The sequence below is a fragment of the Podarcis raffonei genome, chromosome 1 (genome assembly GCF_027172205.1).
Source record: "Podarcis raffonei isolate rPodRaf1 chromosome 1, rPodRaf1.pri, whole genome shotgun sequence".
Taxonomy (NCBI): domain Eukaryota; kingdom Metazoa; phylum Chordata; class Lepidosauria; order Squamata; family Lacertidae; genus Podarcis; species Podarcis raffonei.
Genome location: NC_070602.1, coordinates 61,643,389 through 61,656,780, shown reverse-complemented (window position 1 = coordinate 61,656,780; position 13,392 = coordinate 61,643,389). Strand labels below are relative to the sequence as shown.

The following is a 13,392-nucleotide window of genomic DNA, read 5'->3' as shown; positions in this document are numbered from 1 at the left end:
ATTATTAATGTAAACAACACAAAGAGTTTCATATCCAGCATTCGGGATGAGATTTATGTTGCACCAAAAATTACTAACAGCAATGATGCCTTATTGATAATGGTTAAATTCCCACCTCGGGCAGTGCCCTGACTTGTGAATCAAGTATCAGTGATGAAAATGCAGAATCAAGGAGCAGGAAATAGTGTAGCTTTCAGCAAGCCTCACACAAACCTACGTGAGAAAAGAGCTGTGAGCCTTCAGACACAATTGAAGGTACATAGACTTGCAGGATGTCTAGACAGGTTGAAACATCAAGTTGCTAGATCTCAACAGGGAGATTTCCATCCCTCCCCTCATTGCCCTTATGCCTGTAAAATTATCCTATAGGAATCTGTGGTGTGTCTCTCTGACTTCGGTTTCTCTCTCATTTGACTATGGGCTGAAAGTTCCAACTCAGGAGTTGTTTTCTGGTCTAAATAATTATGACTCCAAAATAGTTTCTTGCTTAGCATCTACCACAGGTTGGATAGCAAACAAGCATGATTATTTAGCATAGACTAGTAAATGAAGTAAAATTACAAAAGCTGGATGTTTCCATGAAAAGACAATAAATTTCCTAAATTCATGTTTATACTAGAAACTACAAAACCAGGAATACAAAGTACCATGTTTTAAAAGCTTCTGAGCCAAAGATGGTAAAAAACGTGGGGATAAACAATCCAAATTTTCCCTTACATAGTACAGACATTTGAGATGAATCCAATAGGATGAATTGTGTCAATGGACTCTGCATTTATCAACATTTCAGCAAGCTAAATTCTGTCTTAGCCACAGAATTTGCTGCACATTAGATACATGCAGATAAAATAATTCTACTTAATTCCATCACAAACATAGAACTTAAGACCCGATGGAGAGAAAAGCAAGGGGAGGTTACAGGGGGACAACTGGGAGATGGAAGGATTAAGCTTGTCTCCTTTCACCCATTCCTTCTTCCGTGCAAAACACACTCCCTCTTTAAAGCAGAGAAGCAGACTATGGAGTATGTTAAAGTGATTTCAATGGTTCATTTCCCCCCTAGAGTTACATAGTTGTGAAACAGCAGTTTGTGCTTTTTATCTGCCTTTGACATCTGTGGTCAAAGGCAGTGTGTGGATAATATTGTTAAAAAGGGACCCATCAGCCCATATAGTAAGGTACAAGGGAGGGTCTTAGCTATGTTGGTCTCAGCCCCTTTAATGCAGTACAAAGTAATAGAATGATGAAGTAAGAAACATATAATTTATTTCAAGGTTCCTTGAGTGTAAATCATTGCAGAAATGGACTGCTTATGATTTACTGAAAGAAAAAAAAGCTAAAGTCTCTGATTTCCAATTGCTTTTTAAGGAAGTAGCATATAGAACAACCACTGTTTGTTTTTGTTTCTTCAATCTAAACTTGCTTAGACTTCCAAGAGAGAAAATTTGCTTAATTTAGTTTAAAATTGCTTCTGTGTATTTAAAAGTGAAAGCAGAAATATGATGTGTGGGTGTGCCTATGTATGTAACATTCCTTAAATGTTCTGGTCCCATTGCTAGATCTTTCATTCTGTCAATACTTAAGGTTTTTTTTAAAAAAAAAGAGGAAGGAGTTTTTAAATAGTGGGAGAAACCTCACAAAGTGAATTAAAAAATTATTAGAAATATACTGAGCATCCCTCCCCCCAGTCATACCTTGGTTGTCGAATGGAATTCATTCTGGAAGTCTGTTTGACTTCCAAAAACGTTTGACAACCTGCATGCAAGCGGAAGCCGCGTCAGACGTTTGGCTTCCTGAGAATGTTCTCAAACCGGAACACTCACTTCCAGGTTTACAGTGTTTGGGAGCCAAAATGTTCGACTCACAAGGCATTCAGGATCCACAGTATGACTCTCTCTCTATGCGTGCACGCGCGCACACACACACACAAACAACAACAACAACACACACATCCAGTGAATTCAGGCAGGTACATAACTGGTAAAATATTGTTGTTAAGAGTATAAGCAATAAGTTTGAAAGTACCTAGTTCATATTTCAGGTTAACTATGACTTGCCTGTACAGTACAGTCAAGACACCATTCCTCACTCCCACTTTTCAACTATATACAATTGTGATCATCATAGTGGTTTATCTTGTAGGGTTGCTCTAAGGAGTACAGAAATAATAATAAAGAAGTACACAGAGTAGGAAGGAAAGTATGACTATGTGCACCTTGAATGATCCATGAAATAGAGTGCTTTTCTGAATTTTGCTACCTGGCAAAGTTTTGCAAGACTTCATGGACCACAGTTTTAGGGACCCATATTTGTCAGATCTTAACAGAATCAAAATTAGTTATATGGTTGGTTAGTTATTTTTATTTGTATTACCATCAGGCATGCCCCTTTATGATGCTTGAGGCAAAAAAGGAACATTCCGCTCCCTTGCCATTCCCCACCCACCACCACCTCCTCTCTTACCTGTGTTGTGAAGCACCAGCAGTGGCCCTGACTTCTAGTGAGGTCTTGCAAGATCTAGCCAAAGTCTCATGAGATCTTGTGTGTTCTGTGAGGTCTCGCGAGATTTTGACAATGCTTTGCAAAATCTCACTGAAAACCAGCACCGCTGCCAGCGCCACTTGTCTGAAGGCAGCAGAGGCAGTAAGGCAAGTGGTGGAGACAAGTGTCAGGGACTAGCAGGATGCTGACAAATGTGCACGGGGGAAGGGGGACTGGAGTCTGACTCAAGAGAGTGGTCCCGTGAATTATGGGGACCTCACCAGCCAAGAGACAAGAGCCGGATGCAGGGGAAGCTTCAGAGATGGAGTTGGAAGAAGAGGAGGAAGAGGCAGGTCAGACAAGTGAAGGGCCGGGTGCTTCCGTTCCTTTCCTGCACCACTGTCTCCCAGAACCAGGAAGGGATTAAAGAGGGAAGAGCAGAGGCAGCTTCCACACAGGCATAGTTTATGGCTGTGCGTGCACAGCCTGTCAGGGGGAGGTACAAAAAATGGTGGAGGAGGAGTGGCCACCTACTGCAGCAACTGCTTCATAGAGCGCAGACCTGGAAATAGCTGCCTGGATGCTAGACTGTTGTACATGGGCATTCAAAGCTGTAGAAAAATGGTAAGTCCACTTTTGACAATAAAGAGTTAGCTATACGCCATATGCATTCCTTTGGCTGGGGAGCACCCATGACAGTGAGGTGGGCATCACCTCTTGGGCTTCCACCACTCAAGGCGAGTGTCTCACCCTGCCTCATCAATAGGCCAGGCCTACGATCAGGAATGGTACCAATGAATTTAATCAAAGTTGCACTGTTTAGATTTAAGAGGCCTTCTGTAGACACATTACGTGTACATGGATTTTGTACATGTCCATGGAATTATCAGGGACTAGCTTGGAAACAGAAGAATGGTGGGAGAAACCAACTGGGGAACCCCCAAGGGAAGAAGGCTCAGAACCCAGGGACTGGTGGTGGGACAATGATTAGTCATCAGAGAGAGAAGACTGGGAGGAGGAAGTGTCCAAAGCTGAAGTGGAAACAGGGCTTAGTGAGCCGAAAGAGTCTATGGCAGAGAGAAGTCCAGAATAAGAATCAGAGGTTGAAGCAGGAATGTAGGATAATGTCAAGAACCAAGCTAACAGAGCACATAATTTATTTGAAAGTATCAAAATGGCCACTGAAGCAAAGCAGAACCAGCTATTCACTGCACATTTAACCAGACAGCCTGTGTGAACAGAACCTCAGATTACAGGTGCACACCTTAAGAACCAAAGGACAGAAGTGAGCTCAGCAACACACTAGTTACTCAAGTTTGGGAGAGGGTCAGAATTCTTTCAAACTTCAGATATGGGGATCTTTAAGAGTATGCCCAAAATAGATTATTGTGTCCCTTCCATTGAAAATTGAATTGGATCATACCCATGTCGTTCAAGATTGTAACTCTTCTCTATCTTTATTTGTGTTAGTCCTTGATAGGTTAGGAACAACAGGTTGGAAAGTCGCTTCTTAAACCACCATGAAACAATAGTTAGTACAGTGATAGCAAGATACCCTTCATATATTTATCAGCAGTGAATTTTGTGAGATTCTTTGCTTCCACAAAGAGTCTTCTAGAGTATATTCAATATATACCAACAGCCTTGTTCATGCAGACATATTTGAGCTATTGAAGCATTTACAGAAGAGAGGGGCATGGAAAGGTTGGAGAAAATAATAACAAAGAAAGAAGAGAAGTTACTCACTGTAGCCTGCTGCTTTTCTGCCTTCTCAGCTGCCTCATTAAGCTGTTTTTGAAAGGCCTCCTGGAGCGATTTCATTTCTTCCCTAGTTTATCGAAGAGACAAAACACAAACTTCATCTCTATTGTACACGAGGAAAGAATGCTTTTGTTTACTCTCTTTTCATGACAAGGCACTTTTAATTACACTGAATAACCACTGGTTGTGCTTTGTTGGGGTGGCTTATTAATAAAGCCACAGATGCCCAGTGCACACCAGTGAGGTTCCAAAATGAAAATTCTTTTGTGTCTACTGTATAGAGTACTGTGCAAAATGTTATTTAAGCATTCTTCATATTCTAATTCACTAACTCTCATTTTCAAAGCAAATTGTTTATACTTAGATCTCCATCACTTCCCCTCAGCAATTGTTTAGAAGGGATGAGTAGGAAAAGATGCAGTTGCAAACTCTTAGGGAGACCCATCTTTTCCCATTATTTTCAGGTAGCAACTGAGCTTCAGCTGAACATAGGCATCTTAAACAGAAGACTTAATTTTGGCCTCGTTGGTCCAGATCCAGTTCCCAGACAGATAAGATTCCTCAAAGTGAACGACACCTTCGTAGTGGCACTTTCTGACAGCTGTTCTGAGGATCAGACATAGCAAGATCCAAAGAGATAAATCTTCAGGACAGGGAGAATAAACATGTTATGTGAGGTATAAAACCACGCTGACGACGGGCGGGGTGAATTTGGTCCTTTTATCTGCCTCTGTTTTGTCCTGATTAATTACACAGAATACAGTTGCTGCTACGTGTAGGTCTTTTTTCATGTAGACACCAGAAGTATTTGAGATCAAGTGATCTGACAGATTTTAAGAAACACCCCAGACTAGTTCTATGCTTACTTGGGAATAGGGAAGAGCATATCTGATAATTTTAGTTCCTCATTTTTCCTATCTTCATTTCTCTGCCTCAGTTGTTTTTAAAAACGTCCTCATGAAAATTCAGAGGTTCTTTTGTGCAAAATTTCTCCTGATATACATGTTTTTGTAAGCAATTTCCCCTAATATTATGCATTTCTGTATGTTATTTTCATCAATACAGTATATGCATTTTAATGCACACTTTATCCTACTACATGCTTTTTTGTACATATTACTTAATTGGAGAACTGCATTGGAAAATTCAGAGCTCTGCAAATCGCTGTGTTTCCATTTGTGTACATTGCTTTGTTTTTTAGAAAGTATTAATTAGGTAGGTTGATCTTGGAATGTGAACTGAATTGAATGTGTCGCTCATCCCAATTTGGGAATAAGCTTCATTGAACTCAGTGGGACTTATTTCTGATTAAACATGCACAGAAGTACACTGACTGTAGTTTAGGTGACGAAGCATGAAGCACAATCCAGATAAAATTAAAGGATTGTTAGGGGGTGATTCCCTAGACCAGGTAGGGCATGCGTAGGCAAACTAAGGCCCGGCGGCCGGATTCAGCCCAATCGCCTTCTAAATCCGGCACGTGGATGGTCTGGGAATCAGCATGTTTTTACATGAGTAGAATGTGTCCTTTTATTTCAAATGCATCTCCGGGTTATTTGTGGGGTACAGGAATTTGTTCATTATTTTCCAAAAAAACATAGTCCGGGCCCCCCCAAGTTCTGAGGGACAGTGGACTGGCCCCTTGCTGAAAAAGTTTGCTGACCCCTGAGATAGGTGGACAGCTGTACTCTCCTAAATGAGCAGTAGTTTGGGAGTACTTCTGAATCTACTACTGTCACTGGAGTTACAAGCTGTGGCTCTATATGGACTGGAATAGTGTAGTTTCTATTATATATTCACTGGTAACCTTCAAATTAGATTGCTACAATGTACTATACAGTGTATGGGACTGCCTTTAAAGGCAGTTCAGAAACCTTAGCTGGCACAGAATTCATTGTCTAGATGGTTGATTAGGAGTTGAACTATAAAGCCATATGAGGTTCAGGACCCATATAGTTTAGGGACCACCTTTCCCTGCATGAATTTACCTGGACCCTGGGTTCATAATCTGAGGCCCTTATTCATATGTACATTGCAGGGAGGTGCAGAGGATGCAACACAAGAACTTTTATTTTAATTTAGTGGTGGCTCCCCAATTCTGGAATACCATCCTCCAAAAGATTCACCTGGCTCCATCACTATCAACTTTTAGGCACCCGGCAAAGGTTTATCTGTTCACCCTAGTTGTGCCCTAGCCTGCACAAGAGTTCATCTTTTAGTAGCTTGGGGTAGGATTTGTCCTGTTTATGTTAATGCATATGAAGGGTTTTAGCCAATATTATTGTTGCATTTTAAAATTTGCATCATGTATACTTTTATAACTGCATGTCACTTTGAGACATTTTTGTAGTCAGAAGTGAATAAACACAATAAATAATAATATTAATACTACAAGTATTAGTAATAAATAAATTTATTGAGTGCTGAAGTGAGTGCTGAGTTTGCCCAATCTGATTTACCATGAATGGTGAATACGAGTTGGACACAGATCCAATAAATGTGAATTGAGCTGTGAGCTGATCCTTAGTTTCAGCTTACCTTCAATGATTTAGGCTGTTTTACAGCAGCTAGAAGCAGGGTTGAACTTGCAATCCAGATCATAGAAAGAGCAAGAATATAAACTAGAGATTAAGGTGTGTTGGTTTCCACTCAAGCAGCAGCTCACAACTTTAATACAGACATGCAGCTGAAGAATGACAGGTCCCAGTCTGGGACACAACATTTTGATTGGACAAGTCATGTATTAAAACTAGGAGAAACTGTGTATACAGCCAATTAGGGTCAGCACAGTGATTCCTGACAGCTCAATAGGTAAATTGGAGAGCCCTTCTTATTCTGTGTTTTAGAAGATTTATCACAGGATGCACAAGACAATGTTTCAGGGCTGAGATGTTGTGCATCTGGCAGGAAGTCTTTGATGTGTCATTTAATCTATGTTCCATGGGAGCCAAACATACAACGAATGTGACGCATCCCTCACATTAATAACAAGCCAGTTTTCATGCCTTGGCATTTTATCATTGTGAGCGTCGTAAAAATGTGTGCTTCCATAAACAGGGAGGGTGGAATCATTAATTGTTATATTATCCACAGAAGTGGTTTCCACAGTGTGTTCTTAGAGTGTCAGGAGAAAAATCTAGAAACAAAAGAAAATGCGCTGCTTCACCGAAAATGCTAATCTGCACGTATCATGCTGTCTGTCTCAGAGAATCAGCACAATGAAGTCAAGCTCTGTATTGGTTTCCCATGGAAACAATCTTCATGCATTTCAGATGGATTATGACAAGTTTGAAATGAAACTTCGCTTTGGAAAAAAAAACAAAAAAACAAATGCTGTCTGTTCATAGTAGTGATAGGAAAACTGCCCTCAGGTCAAACTGCAGTCATTTTGGAGATTATGAACATCTGGAAAGACATTATTTGTTTTTTGAAAGTTTGGTTCCAGCTCACTATGGCAGAGCATCTGCATTGATGCTGTCACATCATTACACCAAATTAGAATGCCCCCTGGGAAGAGCTGCTTTCAGCATACCATGATGGAGAAATTCACCTGGAAATTCTCATATGCATACAAACAGTCATAGGTTTTAGATGTGCTTTGTAAAATGAAGACAGAAGAGAGAGGACATAAATGCTTCTACATAGGAGAGGGACAAATTCAGGAGATCCATAGCCCAGGAGTACTCGGAGGCCTGGTTTTGCTTCTGTATGGCCAGGCATGCTTTTACCATGAGTAAAGTATTCAGCACCATAATTCAAAAGCATCAATTCTTCAGCAATCAGCCTTCTTTATGGTGCGAGCTTGACCATAAAGAAGGCTGATCACCAAAGAATTGATGCTTTTGAATTATGGTGCTGGAGGAGACTCTTGAGAGTCCCATAGACTGCAAGAAGATCAAGCCTATCCATTCTGAAGGAAATGGAGTGCTCACTGGAAGGACAGATCCTGAAGCTGAGGCTCCAATACTTTGGCCACCTCATGGGAAGAGAAGACTCCCTGGAAAAGACCCTGATTTTGGGAAAGAAAATACGACAGATAAATGTTGACTTGTACCTTTGTTTTTGGCCTAATTCCAAGAGTTTCTGTACGTCGGTTTTAGCAGATGCCTCATCGTTTTTCAAAGACTGAGAACAAAGGGAAGAAACAAGAAGTTCTTTACCATTTCTTTTCAAGAAGCTCTTTACCATTTCTTCCATAGTAAAATTATTAATGGTGCCCCTTTTGATAAAATGCTTTCTGTGAATAGCATATTTTAAAGCCAAGAACAAATGGAAATGGAATCAGCTTTGTTCGTCTGCTGCAAGGCTTCACAACATTTCCACATTTCTTTTGACTGACACCTTAATTGTCGTAAAAAAAAGCCACCTTTGGCCCAACATCTCTATATGTCCCTCTGTAATTATGCCAGAGAAGAACTACTGCCTAATGTGAAGGTCAATGACAGATTCACATGTAATCTTCCTTTCATGGACCTGGTCATTTTTATCCTATACATATATAAAAATACATAATAGCCACGAGGGATGGGTGGATATATTTCTTATCCATGCCATTTTTGCCTATGTTCATTCATAAGTCTGCTCCATCCCATTTCTTTATTGGTTCATGAAAAATCAATGAAGATTCTACATTCATGGGTGTAGAAGAACTACTTTATTTGCTGTTAGATGTGAACTGCTCCTTTCTCTCTAGTCAAAACTAGGTCCACCACCTCTATACCCCATCTTCCATCACTCAAGCCATTGTTATGGATGTAGGAAGGGAAGGACCAGCCTTCTTCTCTAGATCATCAGGTTGTAGAAGCTGTAACAGTGCAGATAAGTTTAGGTAATGAATAGGGAAAATTTGGAAAAATATTTGCCATGTTTGAGTGGTGAAGAAGTGGTGGTGCCAGGCAGGCGTGTATAGTAAGAAGAAAAGGGCAATAGAAAATGGAAGGGTCAGAGTCCATTTCTCTCATCCAAATCCCCACAATCTGGCTGTGATGTTTCATGGCTATTTTCCTAGTATATTAATCACAAAATGCTTGCATTATGAAATGGAGTGAATGATGACTATGTGTCACAGGGCAGTTGGGGAGGATGAAGATTCGTACCTGGAGGTTTACTTTAATTCCTTCAAGTTCTCTGGATGTCTTTGACAGCTGGCGAAGAATGTTGCTCCTTTCCTTAAAGACTTCTTTAAGTTGTCTTTCCAGTTCTTCATAGCCCTGTCTAACCCAGAAAGAACATCAGTGAGATTCTCTCAGAGCAACTGAAACAAACAAAGCTTGAAATCAGAGATCCAGTTTATTACATTTGCATTCAGATAGAAGCAGGATCCATTTCTGTCTTCCTCTCATAGCCTCTCATCATGTCAAGCATATCAAAGTCATTCAGGTCTAGAAAATGAGCTGCTTCATTTGGGTCTGCAGGATTGTCCTATAACCCAGGTTTCTGGGGTTTGCCCAGTAGGAGGCAAAGTGTGCTGCCAGTATTCTGCTCAGTCATTTAGAGAGAAAGGTGCATGCACCCACCTTTCATTGTTAGTGAGGGAAAACACAGAGAGAGTTGATGTGTACATAAGATATTACCCAATATGATATGAAAAGACAAGAGTTGAACATCATGTGTCTGGATAAAGAAATTCCACGTCCCTTTATGAACTATTTCCCCCCTTCCCCTGGGTGGAATTGAGCTCTCACATAGAAAATAGTTATAAAAATAAAGAAATGCATAAAAACAAAATAAAATACCATGAAGATGTTTAACAACACTACCAAAAATATAGTATGCCACCTAGTATTGATCATCAGTGTCTTACTGCTGACTTAACTAGTTAATGTTTTATACAATAATCTCCAGCCTACACTCTACAATACCTACATGGCACCAGCAAACCTATCCTTCATTTCCACAAAGGAGATCAATAGCAAATAGTTGAGTTTCCTTTTTTTGAAATGTAAATCCAAAGTGAAAACCCACAGCACAATACTTGTTTGAGTCTGGAGCCAGAGAAAACCAATATCCATGTGCATTGCCGAGAAATAAAGCAAATTATATTTTGAAGCCATGAAAGAAAACACAGAGCAAGGGGGAATGGATCAGCAGGGAGCCAGTAACCAAAAGTGAGTGAATATCCTTTGTACCGCAGGATCAATAGCTACTTCCTGTAACCCTGTTGTTCACCTGAATGTTGTCTAATGATGTCATTTAAACAACTCTTGACTAAAAGAACAGTCATTCAAACAATATATACCCTTTGTGAATTCTATAAATGGCAACTGAATGTTATGTGGTTACACTGTCCTCCATTGCAACTCAGCTGAATCCAAGTTGGACCAATCAATGAATTTTTATTATCAGCTTTTGCCTGACACCCCAGAACCATTTACTATATCACTTTTAGAGAATATAAATTCACGGGGGAAGCCTCTAGAGCTGGTGTACATGAGCACTGCACCCTGTCCAGTCTAGCAGTAGCTGCACATCATTACACTGCCCCTGGGTCAGACTAGCTGTGTGAGAGGATCCATGGTGAGGCGGGTCTGGAGTTCCCCAAAATACAGCTGAGTTCAGTACAGGCTCAGCTGCCATAAGTGAATTGGGCCCTACATAAAGATTCTGTAGCAAGGAATTCCTAGAAAGATGCTCAAGGTTTCCTCTCAATGTAGAAGCCAGAAAGTTGGAAAAGCACTACAATGAAGTAAAAGTACAGTATTTGAATAGAACAACCACCACCACCACCACCACCATTGCATTTTTAAATGTAAAGGTCATAAAATGGGGTGAGTGAGTGGGTGGCTGTGGTCTTGTGATCCAAATGGTGTCATGTTAATTAACTGTCCAATAGGCGCCTGTTATACACATACAACCTTATTTTCCATAGCGCTTACTGCAACAAGAAACAATTTTCCCCAAGCCAAATGCTTGGATTATAGCTTGTGGAGGAGACTGAGGTGCACTGGTCGCTCCTGCTAGATGAGGCAAATTAAACTCATTTCCTCTTCTTTGTTTCCTTTGTACAAGAGATGACAAGACAACTCTGTGACACTGTCTTTATTTATGTACTTAGTAACATTATTCCTCATGTTGCCAATGCTGCAGACATGAGTCACACAGTATGAACCAAAGAACTGTCTCCTTCCTTGTGAGTCAAGGGCAAGCTGCATTCCAACATTTATTAGCCTGGGATTTTCTACATATTTTAGATTCAGCTCATTGCTTTGAAACCAGAAATAAACCATTGGGAAAAACTATATCTCAGCAGTAGGGCACATACTGTGCAAACCTCAGTCCCTGGCATCTCTATAATAATAATAATAATAATAATAATAATTTATTATTTATACCCCGCCCATCTGGCTGAGTCTCCCCAGCCACTCTGGGCGGCTCCCAATCAAATGTTAAAAACAGTACAGCATTAAATATTAAAAACTTCCCTAAACGGGGCTGCCTTCAGACGTCTTTTAAAGATAGAATAACTGCTTATTTCCTTCACATCTGAAGGGAGGGTGTTCCACAGGGCAGGCGCCACTACCGAGAAGGCCCTCTGTCTGGTTCCCTGTAACCTCACTTCTCGCAATGAGGGAACTGCCAGAAGTCCCTCGGCGCTGGATCTCAGTGTCCGGGCTGAACGATGGGGGTGGAGATGCTTCTTCAGGTATAGAGGACCGAGGCCATTTAGGGATTTAGTTAGAAGCATGAGACCATTCACATTGTGGGAAAGGTATTTCTGCCTTTGACCCTGCCCATCAGAATAGCCTATACTGTGCTAGGTGGACAAATAGTGTGACCTGATAGAAGGTATCTTCCTATGTTCCTGCCAAATACTAGCACTATCATCTACTCACACATCTTTGGATAAGAGGTGCATTAATCCATATCAATGTGAGCTGTACCTTTTTCAGTCCTGTGTAGCCCGTCAATCTACACAGTCATTTTTAATTATGGCCTCCATGCTTTTGTGTTCTGAGCATAGCAGAATGACCTGAGACATATCAGTGATTAGCCAGGCACTACTTACAGTTATAACTGTATGGAAAATCCATAAATCTTATAATGGACTGCAGGGGGCAGTAACCAAGGTTTAGAGCAGGCATGGCCAAACTTGGCCCTCCAGATGTTTTGGGACTACAATTCCCATCATCCCTGAACACTGGTCCTGTTAGCTAGGAATGATGGGAGTTGTAGTCCCAAAACATCTGGAGGGCCAAGTTTGGCCATGCCTGGTTTAGGTGGATTCTGTAGTGTTGGTCAGCAGCAATGGCGGCAGCAGTGTTAGGGCAAGAGGATTGACTGCCAGTAGGTGACAGTGTTACTAGCTGGGGATAGCAGAATCTCTTTATTTTGGTTTCTTTCAGTTTCTTATTTTTCCAATCTTAAATTCAACTCTCCAGATTTGCTTCTGAATCTCTTTTAGAAGTCCTCGTGAAACTTTGTCAGCATCTTAGTACAGTTTTTTCCTTATATGTACATTTCTGTATGTTATTTTGCCCACTGTACACATTTTTGCAAAGTAATTTCCCCTAATATGCTGCATTTTGTATGCTATTTTAAGTAATGTATGCATTTATAAGCACAGTTGACCCTATGTGCATATATGTACACATTACATGACTGGAGAACTGCAAAATTCAGAGAAATGCAATATTAAAGGGATGACTTTCTTTCCAATTGTGTAATATTTCAAGAAATGTGAACTAGGTAGGTTTGCTTTCAACTGCAAACTGAACCAAATTTCCTCCCCATCCTTATTCTCAGCCCAGAAGCTTGAACCTGAACCCTAGTTCTCTTCCCTTCCCATTTGAAAAATTACATACCATGTCAGTGTATTGCTTAATTATGGGAATTTCAGCACTTGCCCTGATTGAAACTGTAAGTAGTAAGAGCTGCATAAGAGAAATGGAAACAATGTTTGTTACCAATGCATCTGAACAGCATGGGAACTTAATTACTAGATCTGAGTGAAAATTGTATTACTTAGGGTGGATTATTCTTCTGTTTTACTTTCTGATCTCCTGTTGCATTTATGTTTAAAATCTCTGGGTTAGTGTACATGCTGTTTATTGTAGCATTTATGAGTCCCTGGGGCATGTAAGTGTGTGTGTGGGAGAAGAAAATGTATGAAATCATCAACTGTTTGGGAATGGTAATTAAATATTTACTTAA

The 13,392-nt window shown here is 40.4% G+C and overlaps 1 protein-coding gene across 4 annotated transcripts in view; it reads right to left on the bottom strand.

Annotated features, from left to right (window-relative positions):
- The window catches only part of LUZP2 (leucine zipper protein 2), a 287,595-nt gene that overhangs the window by 136,516 nt on the left and 137,687 nt on the right, over nt 1–13,392 (bottom strand). For 3 of the 4 annotated variants that reach the window (XM_053389373.1, XM_053389393.1, XM_053389383.1), the window contains exons 2-4: nt 9,339–9,456; nt 8,297–8,367; nt 4,228–4,309 (exon numbers count right to left, since the gene is read on the bottom strand). In XM_053389373.1, coding sequence (XP_053245348.1) covers nt 4,228–4,309; nt 8,297–8,367; nt 9,339–9,456 — 271 coding nt within the window. The remainder of the gene's footprint in view (nt 1–4,227; nt 4,310–8,296; nt 8,368–9,338; nt 9,457–13,392) is intronic. The other variant, XM_053389399.1, reaches the window with a different exon arrangement.